Below are 24336 nucleotides of genomic sequence, written 5' to 3' on the forward strand. Positions count from 1 at the left end.
ATTCCAGAATTGTGATGTAATAATTGGTGGGAAATAGTGTTGGTTTATAGGAAGTTCTGTGATAGTTTATCAGAAGACTCAGTTGCTATACTACTGAATTATTTGAATCAATCTTTGGTGAAAGGAGATACTGAAGATGTAACTAGATCTGTTACTGTGGTGAGAATATAGTATTGAAATGAAGAATAGCATAACACCAATTAAGTGTTTCATTTTTCAGGATGTGCAATATTGATAGAATTGCAAAACTGATTTACTATAGACAAATTAGAGAATCCCCCAATTATGTAAAGCAAATCTAACTAAAAGTGGTTCTCCTTCTTTCAGAACAATATTCACTCTTTCTCCTAATATAGTATAACCTAGGCTTTTTCTTTCAAATTAAATTCTTATTTGCCACTGTTTGTAATCTTATGAGATTCAACTTTTTGCTTTTTAATAGCATAAAAAATAAAAACCATAGTTTCATCATTAAAAAGGCTGATTTATTACTAAACGTTTCTCTTACATGCCATGTAAGTTACTTTCCGATAGTCATCAAGGCTTCAGGTTTCTGCATTCGTTTCAATAAAAACCAGCTTATAGAGGCAATAGCCTAAATTATTATTCAGAAGGGTATTGTACAAAGGTGTTTAAGAAGGTGGCAACAAGAGCCACCTAGTCTAAAGGTGTTTTTCAACATTCTTTCCAGAATGCCTTGCTTGCAACAACACCACTGTAACACTGCACAATCAGTACGGTATTCTTCCAATTGATGCCAGGATCTTCTCTCTCTCTTCTGCTGTAGGCATATCTGGTTTGATTCCATCTTTTCTTCTCTGCATCACGATCCCATTCTAGAAATACAGAGAATCAGTGTGGCAGTGAATTAAATTATCTTCATTATTAGCAAAATAAGTATTTTAAATATTTAGATAACTGGAAGTCTAGCTGTCTTCAAAGCTGATATATTGGCAACTTTCCCCTACTTGTTTCACTGGGTTACAAGAATTATGCTGCAATACAAAGGTACAAGGGGACAACCTACCAAAACCAGTTTGCACATAAAATGCAATGTATTTGCTAATTAAAAAGCAGCATTTTCTCTGCTAAAAATATTCCGCTTAATTAGAGTCTAAAGTTGGAGAAGTCATGTTAACTCAAAATAGTCATGAACTTCCTGCATAGCTATGCCCATTAAGATGGCAAAGACTGATTCAAAGCGAAGCAGGTTAAAGGAGAATGGTATCAGATATCTAAAGTGAAATTCAATCAAGTGAACTGTTAATGATCCACACTAGCAACGATCGAGCAGTTTGGAAATGGAACGTGGTCCTGAAATGATTTCTTGCACAAATCTGAACTGGACTGTTTGCACTTCCTAGAACTGCCTGGAGAGCACTGTGCTTTAACTTTCCCTCTTTAGCCATACATGGGCATTTAGTTTACTACCAAGGAAGAGCTAGAGATGTGCTAGCAGCTTTAGCAAGGATGTCAGCTTGAGGAGCTACTACCTGGGCAAAGATGGAAATAGTGTTGTTGCTGTAATGAATAACAGCATCCGGCTAGCTCTACTTTGTGAGTCCACTGTCTCACATGAAGTCAATGCTATCTAGTTTTGATCTATTTCTCAAGTTGGCTGCAAAAGCATATGCTCCTGCAGGCCTAGGGTAAGGCAACTCTTGTACTCTTATTGGGACTGGGGTCTGCATCTAAATTCTAGAAATTGGATTATGTGAGTATCACCATCATAATTGTGTTTAAAATATCTTGCCTCGTTAAAATTGCCAGCTTTTCCAGGATCAATGGCTAATTAAAGTGCTAAACCCATTTCCATGATCTTGCAAGTTCAGATATAAAAAAATACCACGGATAACCACAAACATTCTGATTACAGTGTGATTAGCCTACTTACCCAAAACTTTTTGCAGCTCTTGTATTTTAAAAAGTACAGGGTGCATGCATCTCTATTGTAGTTATTCTTATCCATGCATTTGCTAGAGGCATCTGCTTCCTTGAATATGAAACAAGATACACTTAAAAAGCCAATAGGGGACAAATATTAACTTCCCACATGTTTTAAATGCCACACATACTGGTTGAAATGCTGCTGAACAACAAAGCTGAAATTCTGTATGTACGAACTAAGTGGTATTCATTTTGCTTCCTCAGAAGATTGGTTCAAAACTGCAATCCTAAGCATATTTAGAAGAAAGCAAGTCATGCTACACTGAGTACCTAAGAGAGAAATGCCCATTAGGATTACCCTGAAATTGAGAAGCTTATGAAGAAAGGACTCTCAACTGCTTTGCAGTTTTAAGTTCAAATAGACTGGTGCTCAGCCATCTAGATGAAGGTCATTAACAGCAGTCAGGATGCCTCTAAGTTATTTCCCAAATGGAAAAAACCCTAACAATCTGTGCCAAGAAATACATTTCAACTAATGTGCAAATGCAAGAGTGATGGTTGTTTAAAAAAAACAAAAAACCACCAAAACTTATTAACCCAGGGGATCATCCAATCTGCCTACCAGGCACACAAGAAATCAAATCATTCTGTATTTCAGACCATATAATACTAAGAATGCCTTAAACTAACTGATTATATAATTTAATGGGATCCTATCCCTCACATTAAAGTTTGTAGAAAACAACTGTACAAAACAAAGAAAAAAGTTAGTACAGAATGTGGGGTAGGAGAAAAATGGCTCTGTTTCACTCATTTGCAATGAATGATGAAGGATCACTATGTTCCTTCCTAGGACTAATAGGTGTTTGGGGTGTGGTTTTTTAAGGATCACAGATGTGATTATCTTTCTTTCTCCCTTTGACTTGTCTCAAAAATGTACAATTAGGACATATATACTTGTTAAAAACAATAAATCCTATTCTCTGGTGAACTATTTAATGATTCAGTGTTGTCAGATGAAATCAGTACCTCAAACTACAAGACAGAAAAATATCAAGACTGTGTGGCTTGAACAAAAAAAAAATCTTGATTCTTTACATATGTATCCTTTGTTCTCCAGCTGGCTGGTATTTTTGATAACAAATTTTAAATACCTTATTAATGAAAAGGAAAATATTTATAGTGACAAACAATTCTGTACTAGTTTGTACTTAAGAAGGCATCCTGGTGTATATTTGCATTTTTGACAGATGGCAACAAATTGGTTCTATTTATGGAACTTTACAAGAATACAAAAACTATTCAAATGTTTTAAAATGCCTAATAGTGTATAGCCAACTGAAATAACTTGCAAGCTTCAAACTACATAATAATACTAACAAAAAGAATCTGTTTACTACAATTCACATTCTTACCACAAGACAGGGATTTATGTCATGATCTCGAAGACGTTGCAGTTTTCTAGGCATAAAGATATTGGTTTGTGGTGGTACTTTAAAGATAACACCTAGAAGAAAGGAGGAGGTTTTAAAAAGCAAAACTGGCTTTCTCTTAATTAGGATTTAAGGCATTTTCCAAGGAGCGGTGCATATTATCAGCAGTACTTTTTTGCAGGTGGGGGGAAGCACATAGGTTCTCACCCCAAAATTTAACATTTGAATATTATCTTCATATACCACCACCAAAACTATAGATTTAATCCAGAGATCAAATTTCCAAAAGCCATCCTATGTGTTAATGCAGACCAATGCTAGCAGCTAAATGGGTTGCTAAGGTGAGCAGGAAAATACAAGTTCCAGCCAAGTCACTTCTATGTAGAGTCATGAGAGTACTCTCAAACTGGGGCAAAATCCCATTTTTCCATGGTTTGAAACTGAAAAATTAGAAAGCAGAACTGAATAGCCCATTATTATTTTGTCTTTCAGTAAGTTGAATTAATGTTTTAAATCAATGTTTTAAATTACTGTTTCACAGCCAATTCATACTTCTGCAAATCTCTTATAATTTAACAATAGTAAGGCTAGAGATTAAAGTGCTGCTCCTGGCTCAATGCAGATATGTTATCACAGGTTTTGTGCTAACCATGGCTTGCACTTACAAATGTACAATAGGAAATCCACTATTTTTACTTTATTGTTAGAATTTATAGGATTAAGATTCATAACCATAGTTTAAAGCTGTCAGTCTGCTTTCATTTTCCATCTGCTTAGCATTCATAAATTCATTCCAATCTTCAAAGTCTAACAGCTTTCTGAGATGGAGCAACAAATGTAACTGTGCTAGAACTGTGGTTTGTTAAGTTAACCAGCTTAAAGCCATGGTCTGAACGATATCCTTACTTGGTGGCCCCTTGCAGCTGGTATGTGACCCAACACAAGTTTTTACAAACCATGTCTTTATGAAAATTATGACTGTGATGCTGTACTGAATGAGCAATACTTTTAGCACTTATGTAAGTAAAGTGCTTTCAAATTCTTAAAAAATGTAATCAGGGAGAGTGTAAACCATATCCCTCCCGCAATATGGTGGCAAGATTTTGATATAACAGAAGATTCATTCCTCTTACTTCTCATAGATTTCACATTTCTCTTTACTGCATTCAGTGGAAAACCAGTGAAATTTGAAAATGTAGTGCAGCAACATCAGGTGGGTCATAGGCTCCTCACCCCTGCCCCAAACATATTACTAACGTAAGACCGAACTATTATTTGAAGAGAATGTAGATATTTGTAATTAGAAACATATAGGCTTCAGTTTGGCTAGAAATGATTCCTCAAAGTAGAGCTGGAAGAATACTTCAAATAAGAAAAATGTTGGTCTCTCAGGGCGAGAGGCTGGGAGGAGAAAGCAAAGATCCTAGACAACAACTGGGAGGAGCTTCTGTGAATGGTAAGAGCTAAGAATTACTTTGAAGAGAGGACTCTGTATTTTATTTGTGCTATTTGTATCTTTTGAAGCTGCTATTTTTTGTATTATGGAAAATATTTAATAGAAATCATGTTTTAGAAAAAAGGAAGAATACTTCAGATTCTAGGTGCCAGTAGCATATTTTACAATACATCATCACTTCAGATTTTCCCATCATTATCACAGCATCATCTAAAAATCCATGACTCAGTATGCTTTATGAGAGAACTAAATACACTTTCATAAAACACTCTGAACAGCACTTTTAAAAACCTGCTTACTTTTATAATCTTACCAGAAATAATATTGGCAAGATACTACTAACATCTGCAAGGCATCCAAGAAACAGTACTGTCGCAGAGAGAATTTAGATTTAATTTTTTGGCCAGTATGACTAGACCAAGTCACACATCCAAGGAGGTTTGTATTCTAATGAGTACAATTCCAAACTTTTGGTTAAAATACATACATTGTTCACCAGCTAATCGGAATATTTGTTAAATTTGTAAACCACTTTCTCATCAATGGTGCTCTCTAACCTTGGTTCACCTTCTAAGCTTTGGTTTCATTTTTTTAAAGCATGCAAGTCTAGATATATGGGAACAAATCTACCTTCTTACAATTCCTTAAGCGTTTTAATTTAAATTCTTAACACAGCCATTCATACTAATGTGCTGACAACATATATTTGTTCTTACATTTGTTCTACACCTCAGGTCTTTTTTGTTTTGAAACACCTAAATATTTTTTGCTTCTCTCAGGTGGCAGTCATTAATTATAATTATTAGTAATTATCAGTAAAGATGAAAGCTTTGGAACCCACAAGACTTTTTTTGTGTGTGCAGTCATCACAAAAGATTAAACAGCTTCCTCAACTAGATAACCTTGTCTATGGAGGCTAAACACTACATATAGTCCTATCCCTCTTGGCACACTTTAGGAATGAGGAGTGGATCCTCTACTATACCAGATCCCTAAAGTAGTCATTCAGCAAGTTCCTCTTTTCAGCTAAAACATCTGCCAACCACACCTCTAAATTGAAAACTGCATCCCTCAAATGGCAGCTCTTAAACTAGCACTTGAAATCCAGTTTCAAATCCCAATAAATTGCAGTTTTCCCACAGAAGGGGCAAGGTACATGACCCTGCCCTTATTTGGATGAAAGGCCTAAACCATAGTTCAGTGCTATGGAAACAGACCTTGATGAGCCTCAGACTTGTATCTCACCCAGTTCAGAAGAATTTGCTTTCATTTTCAATTGTTGTGCATTGTTATATCCATACAAAGAACTGAAGCTAGTTTTAACTGTGTTCTATCCAAATCCAAACAAGCCAGGATTGTAAAGCCTCAATTTGAAGTTAAAATGAATCCCAGTGTATCCCAGTGCACACTGACAAATCTTGGTTAGTTTATGACAGGAAGCAAATGCTTTTGATCTCTTCCTTGTGGCTGCAATGGAGAAGAGAACAGATGGGAGTGTGCTTAAGTCCAAAGCTGGCAAAGGCTCATTCCTGGAGTGTGAAACTCTAGTTTATCATTGCATCGAAATGATGCTATCTGTCTAGTTCTCTCTCACAAGCAACTTTTTCAGCTGTTGGATAACAGTCCCAAGTTTTTCTAGATTACAATGAAGGTGTCTGTCTCTCATAAGGATGGGGGAAAGCCTAAAAATAATGTGCTAAGTACAAAACCATGTCAATTAAAAAAACCAACTCAATGTGGTTTTGACAGGTTTGTCTTATATAGAAGGTTGGAGAAAAGAACTTGCCACACTTTAACACCAATAGATTGTTTCCTGAAAGTGAAAGGCCACACACAACCCAAGGTACCGATAGCTTAAGTAGCCTAGATGTTCATCTAGAACAGTGGTTCCCAAATTTTTTGGGACACCACCCTCTTGATTCTTAACCTCATTCACAGTGCCCTCTACCCTACAAAAATATTGTTCAGAATAGAACTTTTCACAACCCACTAAGAAGAAGAATTAACACAATAAAATCCAAGACACTAACAATTAAAACATTTATTCATAATTTGGGTTGCTGTTGCACTATAATAACCCCTCTGGACAACAATAATACAGTAGCATTGGAGAAACATCACAGAATAAAGCTATCACTAATGCACTATTACCGGGACGCGGGTGGAGCTGTGGGTTAAACCACAGAGCCTAGGGCTTGCCTATCAGAAGGTCCCAGCTCCTGTCAACCTAGCAGTTTGAAAGCACATCAAAGTGCAAGTAGATAAATAGGTACCGCTCCAGTGGGAGGTATACGGCCTTTGCATGAGCTGCTCTGGTTTCACCAGAAGTGGCTTAGTCATGCTGGCCATGACCCGGAAGCTGTACGCCGGCTCCCTCGGCCAACAAAGCGAGGCAACTGGACCTAATGGTCAGGGGTCCCTTTACCTTTACCTTAATGCACAGAAGACTGCCAATCTGGAGGATCCCCCCCCTCCAGTCTAACATACTGTTCCTTTCCAACCAAGTGATTTCAGGGAGGCCCAGCAAAGCTGCTTTCTCTACCATTTACTGAAACAGTAGAACTCAAGGCAGTCTCTACAGATGCCAGAGTTGGAATAGAAAAGAGTCGATGCAACATAAGAATGGTGCAAAAAGAAAAATGAATGAATGAATGAATGAAGGGGCGGGGCGGGGGAGCCAAACCGCTTTAGATTTGACGTCGAAGCCCCCCACCCTTATCTCTTTAGTTCCTGTCTCACCCGGCGGATGGGCTGGAGGGTGTGGATGCTGCAGCGCCCAACCCACCCCGAGCCCTGGAGCAGCAGCTAGCTATAAGGGATGGGAGCTACAACATGCCGCGTGTCTCTTACACACCCATACCCCGCGCACCCACTTCAGCTGCCATCTCGGGAGCCACCGAGGGCAAAAAGGAGAAGGAAGCGCTTCCTGGCCCAGCCACAGAAACGGCAGCGATGGGCGGAGCAGCCTCAGGAGGCGCACCTGGGCGCACCCACGGGCGCCTTGCACGGGCCTGCAGCCGCCGCCGCCGCCCTCCACGAGCCTCTAGCCTAGCGACAGCTCTCGGGGGCTGCTCCGCGTGGAGCCGCGGGGCCTGACGCCGCCGCGCTCCGTTCCCAACTCGCACGCCCGGCAACGAAGCCAGGCGCCGGAGGGAGCGGGCGGGAGTTTGGCGCTGCCCTTTAGAGCGGGCGGGAGGTTGGCGCTGCCACGGCGAGGCCGGACCGGGCGCCCGGCGACCAGGCGGCTCCTCGGGAGGAGACACTCACCTCGCCCGCCGTGAGGGAAACCGACTCGCGGGCTCGGGACTCGCTTCCAATTCGAAAGACGTCAGCGGCTTGGGCAGCCACCTTATAAGCGGCGCAGCCTACCCCGTTACTGCCCCGCAGCACTGCCGAAACGGACAGGCCCGGCGCCCAATCGCTCTCGCTGAGGCGCTCTGAAAGACAGCTCCGAGCCCGCCGCCGCCGGGCCAATCCGCGCGCGGTTCCTCCTCTCCCTTCCCGGAGTGGCGTCCCGCCCAACCAACGGGGCGAGCCGCGAGCCCCGAAGTGGCCGCCTCCAGGGTGCGGCCAAAGGGCTGAGTGACAGGGGGAGGTGTCCAACCCGCGGCGCGTGTGGGCGGCTGGCGGTGTGGGCGCGGCGTGTGCGGCAGGCTGAGCTGCACCGCAGCGCATACACTACAATGGCTGCTGGAAAGAGGGGAAAGCAAACAATTTCCAGGCCCGCCTCGTCCAGCCCGAAATATGGGGAAAAAATTACAGAAAAATCGGAGAACCCTGTAAAAGGCGGGAAGAGGGCGCTGAGGGGATGCTGAGGCTCCCGCGGTGAGTCTGCTGCGGGTTTGGGGGTCAGGAGCCGGGGTTCAGCAGGGAAATATTAGGGTTATTTAAATTCTGAAGGGGGAGGTAGGAGGAGAAGGGGGGGGGGAGAGCGGAGCGGCAGCGATGAGGGAAAGTTTGTGCGGCTCCATCTCCTTCCCCTGCACTCCTGGGCTGCGTCGCGCTTCTCGCGGGGTCCCCAGGAGCAGCCCCTCGAAAGAAAGCCTCGCTTTCCTCAGCTTTCGGACTTAAGAGTTTCTCCTCTCCTCCGCCCCCCCCCCCAAACTCCTTCAGTGAGGTTTTCACTGAGAGGATCGCACCCCCCCTTCTTCCCCCTCGTTTCTTGTTATACAAACGGGGAGGCGGTTTTGCAGAAACTTTTTGGAGAAGCCCCCAGCCCCCCCACCCCGCTTTCCTCGCTCAGAGTCTCTCTCTTCTCTATCTCTCCCCCCCCCCCGACCTCCGGAGCTTGTGCTTTGAATATAGTGACAGCAGCAGTAGCAGCAGCAGCAGCAGCAGCAGCAGCAAGGAGGGAGCGGAAGACATTAAGAGCCCGCGGTGCCCAAAAAATGAGAGAAAATTAATATAAATTCAGCCATAGCACCAAAGCGGCCACATTTTGCGCAGAAATGTCGCGGGCGGGTTGCACTCTCGGGACGGGGCGGCGGGGACCCCGCGGCCAAAGCTTTAGGGGGCTCCCGAGTCGCTTTGGGGCGTGCAGCGCCCTTCTCCTCCCGCTTTTTATTGGACAAAAGTTTTTTTCTCTCCTTTCCCCCCCCCCCCACCCCATCAAGAGACTAGATTGCCTCCCGCCTGACTTGGACCGGCGGCGGAGGCTTTTCTTTCCCTTCTTGCGTGGGTACGAGAGAGGAGTTTGGGGAAGGCGTTTGGAGGGTGGGTTGTATTGGGGAGGTGGGGGGGGGGGTTCCTCTAACTGGAAGCAGGAGAGATCTGGAGAGAGAGCAGGGACAGCTTGTTGTCAGTATCATAAACAACCAAAATGGAGGGAGAACCGAGGCATATAACAAAATAAAAAATAGCCCCAAAAAATCCTAAAAAATGCCCCAAATCGTCTCCGTCCCCCGATTTCTCCCCTAAGAGATCAGGTTGAACCCCGCGTCCCCTCACGTCGGGGTTTCAGCTCTCAGATAGCAAGGAATTAAAACTGATGCCTATTTTTGTTGTTGATGACTGCTTTGGAAAGGCAAAAGCTCTTTTACAGCTCGTTCCCGACAATGCGAGAACGTGAAAATCCCCTTTCTCCCTTGAATGGTGGTGGGAGGTGGGAATGCACGAGCTGCACAACTTTGGGGCAACGAGGAGCGATTGCACAGGAGATAAATGCTGCATTTGCCAACTTTGTACCTTCGTTTTTGTGCCCTTTGTTTGTTTGGGGGGGCACATGTGGGGGGAAAGGGGGGAGGTGGCGCGAAATGTAATACCTATGCATTGCTTTTCTCCCGACCCAATTATTATATGTAATGCAAAAAGAGCAAATATTTCCGATTTATGGAGTACCTTTTCGTTGCCTAAGGATCCCGGTGTTTGTGTCCACTGTCTGTGAAGTGCTTTCTGTTAGAGTAGTATGGATTGGAAGCAACGTGCCGTAGGAAAAAAAAATGAAAAATACACATAGTGAGACCACACTTTTGGAGGAGAACCGGGGCTTACTTTAGCATGCTTTTTCACCTATTTTGTATTCCGGGGAAGAATGTATTCTGCAATTTTCTCATGTTTATTAAAAAATGATGCCTCAACTTGCATCACATAGAACTAAACGCGAAAGTGCTGCTGATGTTGGTTTCCACGTGGGATCAGGGACAGAGCATGGTATCTTAAAGAGACAGCTCCTCTTTTCTTCTAGCTATGCTCACCTATGCAGAAGTTCTGGCTAAAGTTGGCTTGGATTTGTTAAAGTGTAAAGTCATAAATCAAACTCTGAAGGCAAGCCAGTGGCTACTTATCCTGGTGGATTGCATTAAATCCAAGGGGGCTGTTGAGGTGTAAACAGTGATTGGCTTACCCCTTTTGTAGGAGAAATTGGTGGATATTGTTTGGACCTAGCATTTATTATCTGTAATGCAACTCAAGATTTTGGTATGGTGGCTGAATTTTAATTCCATTGTTGTGTCTTGGATTTAGAATGGTGTGTGTAGAGATAGCCTAAATTATAATAATGTTCTGCTAGTTTTCAAGTCGCTGGAAGAACACAAGACATATAGTGGACTTTATGGTATAATTTTAAAGCCATTTTGCAGACATTGACAACTTGTTTGGATATCTTCTGTTTCATTCCATTGATTTAAAATACAAATCTGTTCATATTTCAAACCTGCAAGTAGTGTTCAAAGGATCTGAATTTCAAACCTGCAATGTTCAAGGGGTTAGAATACATGCAGTGTTCTAAATTGCGCTATTACAGATTTGTGTAATGTCTCTAGATTTTGTTTTATTGAAATACATTCTAATTTTAGGTTAAATCTTACATAGTTGTGCTTTTATTTGTTGGACAGTAAATTTTTGTTAACTGAAACAGATTGCAAGAAAGCATCTATGATAGATGTTGCTGTATCTTTGACTTATAAACGTGTGACTTCTATGATAAGAAATGTTATCTATAAAGACTTGGCTTAAATGTTTAAAATGCTGCTGGGTAGTAGAATGGTATTTCGGAAATCTATTGCCTCAGATCTTGTGTTTCTTATGCACAATTACATTTTCATTTCAAGTGATTTGCTCTTTCACTGTCTTGATTTAAATCTAAATTAAACTCTTGCTAGCATGTATTCTGCTCAAAGAGATGGACCAAATCTTGAGAGAAACTCCATCAGTTATACTTTCTTTTGTTCTTTATATACCAAATCAATTTTCTGCTCAATGTGTAACCTGTTTCTATTCACTTTTATATAAGTCTCACTGTGTTGAGGGGCTTGATTCTCCAGTGTACATAAGATTTCATCATTTGTTATCATAGATGTCTTGTACCTTTATTGCATTATGTAGTGGACTATTGTCCTGGATAATCCTGTGGCTTCAGGTGAAAGCACCTTGTTTTCCAGTGATACAGTCCCCAAAATTAAACTGCGTCATTTATTCTTAGAGAATGGATTTATACAAATTGTATAGTAATAATTATGTGTCTGTGGGAGGGGGTTATTGGTTTGTTTTTATTGTATTTTGTGTTCTCATTTTGTATTTTTATGTTGTGAATCACCTGTGATCTTTGGGTGAAGGGCAGTATACAGGTTTAATAAATAATAATAATAATCAGCTCATAAGGGGAACATTGATCTGTTAACATGGAGTTGTATACACATTTTTTTTTATTGAAAACAACTCTATTTTTGGCATAAACGTTATCATTTAAATCAAAATAGAAAATATCTGAAAGCAAACTTGGCAAATGGCTGATGCATGCCATATGGTTTAAGAATGTCACATGAATTACTAGTGTTTGTAGATCATTTTCATCTACCAGTTAAGATACTAGGTTCATAAGTGCACCTAGCATAATAAGCAGAAATTTAGCTTGTAGTCAGTTCTTATCCTAAATACATTTGATACAGCATGCACGTTTTATCACAGGCATTAACCATAACAATAAGTTTGTGGCATGAATTGTTAAGCTCAGAAGTCAGAACACATGAAGTCTGGTGGCTTTTCCTAATCTAAATTTTAAAGCTATTTTGTAGATATACAGAAGTACAAAACTTGCATTTGGATCTTTAGATGTATATACAGATCTGCTGTGCAATTATTAAGTATCATGGTAAAAGCATTGTGGAAGAAATACATTTTTCTGAAAGCACAAATTACAATTTTGCTTTCTTCCTCTGTCATGAAAGTTCTCCATCATATGCAAATTTAATGCCTTTAAGTTTGAATACTCATTCCAGTAATACATTTAACAGTAAGGAGACTGAGAAAAGTAACTGTTAGTAGAAAAATAGCTTGAAACATTGAATTTATGGATGCTGATAAAGCTGTATTTATCTTTGAGAACTATTTTGTTAAAACTATGGAGCACTTGCATATAATTTTAGTTGATTGGTTAAAACAATGTTCTATGAAATTAGTTGAATTCCTTATAATTCATATAATGTAGATCCATTATTATATACTATAGATTCTGCAGACAGATTCCAAGGTGTCTTGAGTGAATCTTATTGGCCAAACTACTTTGTGACACTACTTGCCTTAAGCAAAACCTTTGAAGTCTAAAGTAGTTTTTGAGCTTTTCATTGTAAGTTTTAAATGTTGGTGTATATAAATATAATTGTAATTAATTGTCATCTTCTTATTATGCATTTTTGTTGGTCAAAATGGTGACTCACCACCACAATTTTACTCTGTTAATACATATATTTGAAGTTGCTCACTTCATTGCATTCAGCTGATTTATTCATGTTGGGAGTTTGCTATGGAGTTGGAGTACTCTTAGAAAAGCACCTTGTAGTGGTAAAATCCTCTGCCACTAATAGTGACAATTTTATGCACTTAATGATATACCATAAAAGCATACTGAAACATTACTTTGATTATAAGAAACTTATATTTTGGGGTATAGTCTTCAAACCCCTTTTGTGGTTCACTATACTGTAGTGCTAAAAGGAAAATCTGAATATATGTTGATGGTATGCTTCTGAAAGCAAATATCTGCATAAACCATTCATTTGTTTTAGTAGAAAGATTTAATAGCTGTCCAAATGAGCTGTTGACCATCTTTAACCAATTCCTAACTATTTAGAAAGCCTTTCGGAACAATGTAAAATAATTCAAATATGTGAACAACGTAATATTTTGTACTGATCTGACATACAATATGTGTTTGAAATCTAACACATGATGGATGGTTGCTGCATCAAACAAGTAAAACATTTCAGTAATAGATAATATATTAGGAAGAAAACATATATATAATTGTAGTTCAGTTCTTGATTTTGAAATGTCATGTATTTGTGAATAGAATCAGTAGACTGAATATGTAGCTTCTTTATTGGAAATTTTAGTATTTTTCTTTGCTATTGCAAAGATTTTATTTGCTATTGCATAAGTAGCAATTAGAATATTCTGTGCACTGTCTTACCCAGCACTAAGTCAGCCTTTAAAATAGTAATGTTTGTTTTTATACATAATTGTTTGATTGGTATCTTATAGCTACCTATCCTTTGCATATATATTTTTCAGTATGTTTTAGGACTTGGCAAAAATAACTTTTGGAATCTCATACCTAAGAATTCAGTTTCCAAAAAGTGTTTATATCAGTTGAAAGTGCCATGTTCTTTGATCAGAACAATTGTTAGAATTCATATAATCTATGGATTGTGCTTTAATTTGCTTCAAAATTGTTATCAAAGTTAATGTGAGTGCTGGGATTTTTTATATGTAAGCTGAATTCAACAAGTAGGAAAGATGATGCAGTCATATTAACATTAGTTAGTTTATAAAAACAGGTTTTTTTACCTATCTCAGTATGTTTAAATATATATTCTCTGAACTTACTGTATTAAAGAATGTACATAGTAGCAGAATGTTTCATATGTATGCATATCTCTTGCCAGATCTATATCCCATTAAATGTTAAAATGTGTGAGTATAGTAATAACTGGTATAATTTCCAAGAAGAAAATGAAGCAGGTTATTTGCAAGACAGCATAATTTCTTAATTCAGCTCTTTTTAAATTGAATGTGTTCTAAGACTAAGCTATAATATTCAAAATGGAATTCATACATCTTGCATTAAATAAATGAAGTATTAAGAACTTAACAAGAAAACAGAGAATTAAGAAAAATATACTTTTAAAGAAAAATTAGGAAATTCAGCATGGGGAGAAAGTGTCTGGCCATAAGCTGTTATAATCTTATTTGCACTTGTTGAGCCAAAAGTGTCGCTTTGTGGAGAATATCCCTAGAAATCAGATTAGAAAGTGTTTAATGGGAATTAGTTATCAGCTTTTTTATGGACAAATACTACTTTTATAAAAGCTAAGATCTGATTCATATGTTGACAAGGTGAACTGGATTCATTAATTTTTAACACATCTTTAATCTTGAATACTGTGATAATGTCCCTCCCACAATAACATCAAACTCAAAATTACTATGGTTACATTGAATTTCTGCCATTTAAGCAGATTTTAAGCATGGATCTCTGATTTTAATTACAAAAGCAATTACTTATTTGTAGCTACTATGTTAATTTTGCAAAGTGCTGGTCAAGTAACTAATAAAGTACTGTGTTACAAAATGTATTTTTCCATTTGACAAGTGCAATAGGGATAGTCCAAGCTTATTTAAATATGTTCTTGAATAGTTGTTTCTTTCTTCCCTGTGTTTCCTTAATGAGAGATGGCTGCAATGTTCTGCAATTACATTTTGAGAAGTGAAAGAAACTTGTTTTGTTATGTTAGCGTATGAGATATATATTATATGTTATAAAGTTATATATATTGTATGATAGCATATAACATATCCTGAATGCTACTGTTATCAGAAGGCTCTTAAAGATATTTTAGTTACGTACTGGTGATCAAGATTTGTTCAGCCAAGAGAACCTCATTCATATGTGTTTGTGTGTGTAGATAGATAGAAAATCATACAAAACATTTTTATTCTAAAAGAGTAGGAGAGTGTAAATAATTGTTTAAAATATGTTTTGGGTATTAAATAGTTGTATATATTTTGATACTAAAAGTTTTCTTTAAAATGCTGACATTTTTTATTGAGGTTACACAGCAAATCATTTAGTATTCTTAACTAGCACAAAACTATTATTTGCATGTTCAGAATAGATTAGTCCTAGTAATACTAACATTACTAAGTACAAACAATTTAAAAAACTTTCTGGAACTAAACTTTTCTGTCAAGTCAAACAGATATTGTTAAAGCTGATTGTGCTTGTTGGAAGAGAGTGTAGTTGATGCAGGTTTAATCGCTTTCCTCTAGGGGACTTTTAAGAAACTATGAACCATGCATCTAAAGAGCAGATACAGCATTGCATGCTTATTGAAAATGCCAGTTCAGTTGGATCGTGTATTTTTTTCAGTGTCAACATTAGAAATATGTATAGAGTGAAGTATAAGAACTTTCCCATAAACAGATAGAAAATGCATTTCAATCCATTGAGAGAGGATACTGTTGTTGTTTGAGCAAGCAAACAAGCAACTTTAATAGTAATTAGATACATATAGCTTGATAGTTGCCTTTTAATGTTATCATTAATAAAAACTGTGATTTTATAGCATGCTCTGATCCTGAGACTTGGAGTGGAGAAGAAATATTTTTAATTCTCAAACCTACAGAAGGCTAAATGATTTCCCACAGTTACTCAAGGAGTCTGTGGCTGGGCTGATTGCTACTAAAGTCCAGGTCCATTACCAAGTAAAGATTAGTTTGAAACAAGAAAATAAATTACTTTAATAAAAAGGTCAACTGTATCCAATATGCTTACTGATTTGTTTCAGTAACCTAATTTTGTTTAAACACCTAACCACCCTAGCTCCTGATAACCGTCATTGCTTTCTTGATTGAGACCATCTGCCAAATAGCAACGCTTGCCAGAGAACTACCAAGCAGAGGTGGCAGTGGTGAATATTGGACCCATGGAGATATAAGCGGCACTTCCATAAAACAGTGAGTTGCAGTGGTGGGGTACTGCAGCAGAGGCAACCCTAAAGGGTATGACACCAAAGCAAGGGTTCTGCTTTAGGAAGGTGCAAGGGCACTATTCTTTTGGTTTTAGTGGCTGCATGTGCCCATTTGAAGGATTCCTGAGTTGGAATACAAATCTTCTGAGTGTTGGGATAGGACCCACACCTATGACCAGGTGAAAGCTTGATAATGGAATCCTTCAGCTAGGGTGGAGGATTCAACTGGGATCTGTTTACAGTATGAGTGCTGGGTGGCTTGAGAGTATGTGTGGCAGTTGAGGAAATAGAATGGGATAGGAATAGGTTTGATGCATTGACTGCTAGGTGGTGGTAGTAAGTGATTGATGAAAAGTTGGCTTGTATAGATATTCTTGGGGATTATGGGCTGGTAGTGGTTGGATGAGATTGTGTTGAGTGTTTTTATGTTGGTACGGTAATCCTGTATGTGTTTAACTGGATATTGAGAATTAATATTGTAAGGGTGGATGGAGCAGAGTCATGATAGTTTTCTGGGATGTGCCTGGGGAGGTCAGTAGGCTTTCCTTGATTCCATTGGTTACAGGCAGAAGAAGTTATGACACTGGAGAGCAGACATACCATTTGCAGAAAAAAGGACACAGCCATGTACAGACTGTGTCCCTTTCTGATCTTTCCCTTATCTCTTGTCTGCTAGTAGCTTGGTTGTTGGGCCTTCTGCTCCGACAATGAAGCTGTTTAACACCAGTTCAGTTCACAATAACACCATACTCACGAGGGAGCCATTCTGGGATGCGTTTCTGAGACATATGTGGGCTAGATATCAAGAAAGTGTGTTCACCTATGTACTTTCTACAGCACCAGCTGAATCGGATAAACACACATGTGCGAGTTGGAGTTGTTATAGTCCATATAATTCATTTATATGGCTAATAAACCTCCCTGATCTGGAATGGGCTTTGAGAGCCTACTATTTGGCCATCAAGACAGACTGGGAGTATTGCTTGTGTACCCCTAACCCTTCTGGACTGAGTTTGCTAAGGTGGTGTTGAAGAACTGTTATTCTGAGGACTAAACATCCATGCTGGCTTTATAACCTCCATGACTGTCTGTTTGTCATTGGCAAACAGAGATGATCACACCCTCAATCTTGTGTTTGATTCAGGGCAGGTGGGAATGAGAGTCTGGAAATGGAGAAAGGTGTCCTGATAACCCCATTGTTATGGTCAGACCATTTCTTGGTAAGCTTTGATCTTATATTACCAGTTCCCCCTTCAATGATGGGACCCCCATTAAGATCCATGGTGCAACTAGAGGTACCTCAGCCCAATGAGTCCCCAAATGCATGGTTTTTATCCACCATGAACTGTGCATTCAGTATTGTAAAGCCAATTTTGTAGAACTCCCTTCTAGTTGAGATCAAACAGGTGCCCTATTCTTTTTCACAATTATATTGATTGGATGGTCTATAAATATTTGTTACAATCCAGTGAATTCAGTCCCAAATTCCATTGGAATTGGTTTATTTTGGTGCACAATAACTCCGTTTTGCAATATGATAACTTACATTTTATAGGTCATAAAAACCAATTAAATCATTGTGCAGGTGAAATGGTTTCCACAAGTGCAACAGTACTTCTCACTCTCCTCCCCCTACAACACCCTCTAATCTGCTCCAGAGGGCTGAGGGAACCCCACAGAGCAGATCTGGGAGGTATTTGGATGAAAGGGAAGGGAACTGTCATTGCACTAACAGAAGTTGTTTCATTTTTGCAGTGATTTAGTTGGGTTGAAGCCATGGATTGGAATCCAGTTGGTGCCCCTCCCTTTCACTTGATGATGAAAGAGTCCCTGTTTTGCCTGAAAGATTGTCTACAATAGTACACAGTCTTAGGGCAAATAATTTTGATGTGTTCATTATGATCAAAGAAATGTGTATAATTTTGACTGGTATTGTGTAATAAATGAATAAAGTGAGTTTTCCAAGGCTTGAAGTCCTGCAAAGTCATGAAGCTTGTCTAAGTTAACTTAGGCAAGTTTTTCCTCTCAACCTGTGTCAAATGTTTCTGTGAGGATAAATGAATTTGGGGCCCAGCATCCTGAAATTAAGTGACAAATCTGAATTGGGTTGACATTCCCACTTATCAAGAAGCTCATTACAGAGCATTTTTATTGTTAGATTATTCAGCTATGCCACACTATTCCAAGTGCTTTCTAACTTGTATGCTTTTTAATCAAGGACAGTGATAACATCATGTATGCATACAAAAACCTGAAATCCTAGATGTCTTTCAGCAGGAATGGGACTTGCGTTTAAGAAAATAGTTCAACATTCACCACCAGATTCACTAAATAAACTGAAACCTGCTACTTCAACAGAAACAAATGTTTTTATCCAAGTTTCATCAAACACATGCCTCAGTAAGAATTTAAAGGAATCTGGTACTTATAGCCTTCTAAAAGTATACATGTGTCTATGCATTTGTAGAAATACACTGTAATTTCGTACCATTCTAAGTGTTAGATAAGAGAGTAATCAAATATCCATGCAACCTTTTCCATGTGGTTACCTGCTCAGATGTTTCAATCTTCAATTACTAGATTTTAATGCCAGAACTAATGTTAGTTGAATAGTGAGCCTATTCACAGAAAAGGTATACATGCTAATTCTGACTAGTGTGAGATATTATTTTTAATGTTTTTATTTTATTAGTATACAGCCCTTCATCTGAAGAACACATGGTGGTTCATAACATAAAAATACAAAATGACAACAATACATAATTTTAAAAACCCAATAACTCTGCCTTCCACAAACACATTTAATCAGCCAGAGGACTGGTTATAGAGAAACATTTTTGCCCGGTGTCCAAAGAAATGTATTGAAGGTGCCAGATTCTCTGGGAAGAGCATTTCACAAATGGGGAGCCATCACAGAAAAGGCCTGTTCTCGTGTTGCCACTCTCCAGACCTTGCGTGGAGGAGGCTCATGAAGAAGGGCATCAGAGGATGATCTCAGGGTCCATGCCAGTTCATATGGGGAGAGGGTGGTCTTTGAGGTATTGCAGTCCTGATCCATTTAAGGCTTTACAGTGGTACCTCTGGATGCAAATGGGATCCGTTCCGGAGCCCCGTTCACATCCAGAAGCGGACGCAACCCACGGGTCGCGATTTGCCGCTTCTGTGCATGCGCGTGATATCATTTTGACCGTCTGCACGAGCGGCAAAACCCAGAAGTAACACGCTCTATTACTTCTGAGTCGCTGCAGCACGCAGCCTGAAAATACTTTAGCCCGAGGTAAGACTATATAGGTAAAAACCAGCACTTTGAAATGGGCTGGGAAACTAACTGGCAGCCAGTGCAGTTGGGCCAGGATTGTTGTAACATGCTTAAACCTTCTTACCCTGGTGAACAACCTAGCCACCAAATTCTGCCCCAGCTGAAATTTCCAATTCACCTACAGAGGCAGCCCATTGTAATCTAACCTAGAGTTTACCAGAGCATAGACAACAGAAGTTTGGCCATTCCTGTCCAAATAGAGGTGCACTGGGCCACTAGCTGAAACTGATGGAAGGCACTCCATGCCACTAAGACCACCTGAGCCTCAAGTGACAGCGGTGTGTCCACTGCTTCCATCTGGTCTGGGGAACCACCCACTAACATTGCCTTGGTCTTATCTAGATTGAGCTTCAGTGAATTGGCTCTCACCCAGTCCCTTATCAAGGCAGTCCAGCAGATCCACAGTCGCATCTACAGATGTAAAGGAGAAGTAAAGCTGTGTGTCATCAGCAAATTGCTGACAATGTACTCCAAACTTCTGGATAATCCCACTCAGTGGTTTTCAGTAGCTTAAAGGTGGGGATTGAATCCTGAGGAACTCCACATTGAAAGTTTCATGGGGCCGAAGAGCACTCCATAAGCATCATCCAGAGTGCAAATGGTTGCACTGACTGTTCCAAGCCCCTTGTCCACATTCTCGAGCCTTACAGATGAACTCTCCTGAGTTACAGACTTGGTTATAAACTTACAGAATATTTCATAGCTCTGTCTCTGAATTTGCCAAGCACTGTGAATTTGCCAAGTGCTACTGAGACTATATGGTTCAAATAAGATAGTTGATTGGAGTTTTGCAGAGCAGCTGAAGTCCAGCTTAAGTTTCACCATTTGATCACCATCCTGTCTTACACATACAAAATATACAGGAATTTAATTTGTGCTTCATAGTTTATCAAGTCAGATAATGTTTGCCACTGACCTCTCAATAATGGAATAAACTAGCTCACAGAATGTTCAAATGGTTCTATTAGTTTGCAATCTGATAATATTTAAACATTTTGTGGGCTGGTATTTGACTGGGGTTGGTACTTGATTACAAAAGTCTGTGATTAACATAACCTGCAAAATAGTGTCTGCCAACTAAGCATATGCTCAGGCTTCTAAAACAACTGCCAAGACAGTTGCCTATTTTGTTGCTTTGATAAGCTTGTACCATTTAAGCAAAATGCACACTTGGAACTTGCTGGTATGAATAGCAAGTGCTAAAAGCACCTCCATGCCCTGTCTTTTACAGATGTGAGTGCTGCAAGGGCATGAGGCTGCACCTTCTCCACAGTGATGCCCACGTAGTGGAACACTTTGCCAGCTAAGGTATACCTGTCCTCATCTCTGTTAGATTTCTCTTGGTGGGCTAAATTTTTATTGAGAGTGTTTACTGATGTCTGAAAACTGCTATGTATCCTTGATTTTGTATGGAATCTTGCCTAGTTCTGTTTATTTTAAAATCTCTTTTTTTAAAAAAGATGGTTTTATTTTTATTTTTGACTGGGTACCACTTTGCTGTTTTTTTAAAGGCTACAACAAATGTGGGCATGTTAACAAAAGCCAAGTTTTTTCTTATTGCTTACAGTTCACCACTTACCTTGAAAAGTAACAACAATGGGATGGGGGTGGGGAGTGGTGAAATGTAGATTTACTCTTTGACTAGTGATGTTTATAAATCTCTAGGTGGGTGATGGAAAGATAGTGTGATAGTAGTTTGGGGTATCAAAGGACCTTGCAGACCAGATACCTTGTTTGGCATGTAGGCACCATAACATCTTACAGAAGTATCTACTGTAGATACTGTAGTTAGCTCAATAAACAAATTACAGTCAACTTATTTATGGCAATACTTTGTGCATTACTTCCCATAATTCCTTCATTGAGGGTGGTGTTGTCAAAATCTGATGCTTGCTATGCTTTGTGCCTGGATAGCTGCTGGTTGTCATCCTCCCTAGTGTTGTTCTCTAATATTTATTTCTTATTTAAAGCATCTTTAAAACCAGATATTCAGCCAAAAGAGCTTACAGATCAATAAAAAAATTCAGGCTTACAGTCTTAAAAATGTAGCACAGAAGGGGGATGAGAAAGAGGGTAAAAAAGCAAACCGAAAGACGCCTTCATCTTAAGAGTTCCCCCTCCCCACAAAAAAACTTAAATTATAACCCAACCTGGCTGGGATGGAAGCAGTTCCAGAAAAGGAGGAGCTGAAATGATCTGAGGCCTCAGGATTGCTTATGGAATGGTAAGTGGTGTTGCTTTCCATGTGTATTTGTAAGTTTTGAGAAATAGGGGATATAAGAATAAGTCATACTTAAAATAGACCTGTTGAAATCAATGGATTTAAGTTCATCATAACTAAAGTCAGTTGTTTTCAATAGCTCTACTCCGACTGTGACTTAGTCTGATAATACCAAGTGATTAAATAGAAGAATGTAAGAGACCTGAGGCATATCAGATCCAACATCCTGTTCTTGTAGTGGTCAATGAGATGCCAAGGGAAGCCTGCAAGCATGACCTGAGTGCAGTAGGACTCACCACTTAAGCTCCCTACCAACAGGTATTCAGGGCATGTTTCCTCTGTCTCTGGAGGCAGTATATAGCCATCAGGGCTAGTAGCTGTTGATACTCCATGAATTTGCTTAATATTTAAAAGACATCACTGCATCTTGTGCGCTGTGTGAAGAAGTGCATGCATTGTTTCATCTGTCCTGAATCTTCTAACATTCACCTTCATTGGATGGCCTTAGATACTATGAAAGAGAGGGTATTTCTCCCTGTCCGCTTTCTCCACATCATACATAAATCTGTATACTTCTATTATGTCCCCATTTACTCACCTTTATACCTTTTGTTAGTAGTTCTAGATCCTTGATCATTTTGGTTGCTTCTATCTGTAACCTTTCCAACTCTACAATATCTTTTTTGAGGTGCTGTATATAGTATTCCAAGTGTACTGTAGTTGTACCATAGACTGTGATATTAGCAGTCCCTTTCCTAATTATCTCCAAGGTGGATTTCACCCTTTTTCATAACTACTGAACACTGGTTTGGCAACTTCATTCCAAAGTCTCATTCCTGATCAGTTGCCACCAATTCAGATGTCATTAGCATATATAAGTTAGGAATTTTGTATCACCTTACACTTAAACTGAATTGCACTTGCCATTTTAATTCTCATTCTTCCAGATTGGAGAGAACATTTTGGAGCTCCTAGCAGTTTCTTGCTTTAATTAAACGATTAAAGGATGCCTCTGCTGAGACACTAGCTGCATTCCACCCAATGTTTTTAAAAGTAGGAACTGTTAGTTAAGTTCAGTCCTAAGTTTGGATGTTATTGGCATGAATTTCTAAACTTTTAAGACTTCTTTGCCACTTCCCTAGCAATAGTATAACTTGTGAGGATTATCTAATTAAAATTACAAGTTGAATGAAATACCACTTTTGACAATTCTCCTGGCACTGTTATTGAGTCTTCTGAAAGAAAAGCACTGCAGTTTTCTGTATTATCTGTGGTACTCCTTTTTAGATTATTAGCACACATGTACATTTTAGGAGTTCTTAAAATCTAACTCCCACAAGCTTCTTTCAATAAACTTATACCACATTATTTTAATGTGGTATTGTGCTTGTGTGAAAAAGTGAGAGCCCAGGGTATATAGGATAGCAGCTGCCATAATTTTAGTTGATTTTCAGCCTCTGGATTAGTTCATTAGGTTACTTTGACCTGCAGATCTAGTCTGTTCACAGATCAAGGGAAAATGTGGATGCATAAATACTGAGCTGTATGTAAGCACAATATGAGACTGTAGGGAAGTGTAGCACTTACGTAGTATGGAATTAAGGTAAAGGACCCCTGAATGGTTAAGTCCAGTCAAAAGCAACTATGGGGTATGGCACTCATCAGGTGTCATATCTATTTCCACGCTTGAGTGAATGTATAAGCACCATGGCTCTTTCCTGAAACTGAAGGCTATACCATCCTAGCATAACTGATTCTGAACTATGGATGCAAATATTAAGTAAGCATCAGTATCTTTTTAAAATGTATTTGAACTTGCATTCTGCAGGGCATGTATAAAACATCGGGGGTAAAATAAAATCACATACCTTTCTGCTAATTGCAAATTATTTGACAGTTGTGACGACGCATCCATAGAAAATATGGGCTTGATACCATATTCACTTTTATGTGCATCAGTTTTTAAAATAGAGCTGTACAGTTCCCCTGCAAATTAAACGCATTGTGGGTTTTTTGAGAGGAAGCCTATTGAATGGAACAGCTTACCTGCCAAAACTCATCCATCAAAAGGAATTTCACACTAAACCACTATATTTGTCATTTGGTTGGCCAACTAAAAGCACAGCTGGAGATCGCATTATATTGTCCAGTTACTTTATGCTGAAGCTCTGTGGGGACAGTAAGCAGTCAGAAAGATTATTTGAGATCATGAAGATGTAATAGTATCTAATGGTATAAAACTTTTAAGTGTGGTGCTGGTTCAGTCATTTGACTTTATATTCCATCTCATGTAAAAGGATCTTGGTTTTCTGTATAGGAATTGGTCTGAAGTATTGACCCAGGGTATGCCTGATCTGAGTTAGTAATCACAGAGACTGGTGGCAGTGACAAGTGGAGATTTCTGCTCTGTGCTAAAACAAAGAGAAAAGAGTTTGCATTCTAAATCAGAGGAAATTATTTCACACATAGTGGTAAAGCCGGGGAAATTAAGATAGCTATGCCATGAGGGTGAGTGCTCCCTATGACATTTTACACCTTTGCCCATTATTGATTTA

General features: G+C 39.2%; 2 protein-coding genes across 29 annotated transcripts in view; one reads left to right on the top strand and one right to left on the bottom strand.

The window, feature by feature from the left end:
* Window positions 1-463: 463 nt before the first annotated feature.
* The window catches only part of CHCHD7 (coiled-coil-helix-coiled-coil-helix domain containing 7), a 57182-nt gene continuing 33309 nt past the window's right edge, over window positions 464-24336 (bottom strand). Inside the window, exons 3-7 of one of the 2 annotated variants that reach the window (XM_081874902.1) lie at window positions 23828-23949; window positions 10114-10167; window positions 3303-3394; window positions 1895-1993; window positions 464-836 (exon numbers count right to left, since the gene is read on the bottom strand). In XM_081874902.1, the coding sequence (XP_081731028.1) occupies window positions 732-836; window positions 1895-1993; window positions 3303-3356 (258 nt within the window). In that variant the 5' untranslated portion in view covers window positions 3357-3394; window positions 10114-10167; window positions 23828-23949 and the 3' untranslated portion in view covers window positions 464-731. Of the gene's footprint in view, window positions 837-1894; window positions 1994-3302; window positions 3395-8043; window positions 8198-10113; window positions 10168-23827; window positions 23950-24336 lie in introns of those variants that run through there. The other variant, XM_081874901.1, reaches the window with a different exon arrangement.
* PLAG1 (PLAG1 zinc finger) overlaps window positions 8385-24336 on the top strand; it is a 65117-nt gene continuing 49165 nt past the window's right edge. For 6 of the 27 annotated variants that reach the window (XR_014159529.1, XM_081874411.1, XM_081874433.1 and 3 more), the window contains exons 1-4: window positions 8385-8601; window positions 16094-16227; window positions 17386-18641; window positions 20792-20868. The gene's annotated coding sequence lies outside the window, so the exon portion shown is untranslated. Of the gene's footprint in view, window positions 8602-16093; window positions 16228-17385; window positions 18642-20791; window positions 20869-21530; window positions 21785-23963; window positions 24290-24336 lie in introns of those variants that run through there. The other 21 variants (XM_081874416.1, XM_081874424.1, XM_081874421.1 and 18 more) reach the window with 16 other exon arrangements.

This window comes from Podarcis erhardii, assembly GCF_964252035.2.
Source record: "Podarcis erhardii genome assembly, chromosome: 8".
NCBI lineage: Eukaryota > Metazoa > Chordata > Lepidosauria > Squamata > Lacertidae > Podarcis > Podarcis erhardii.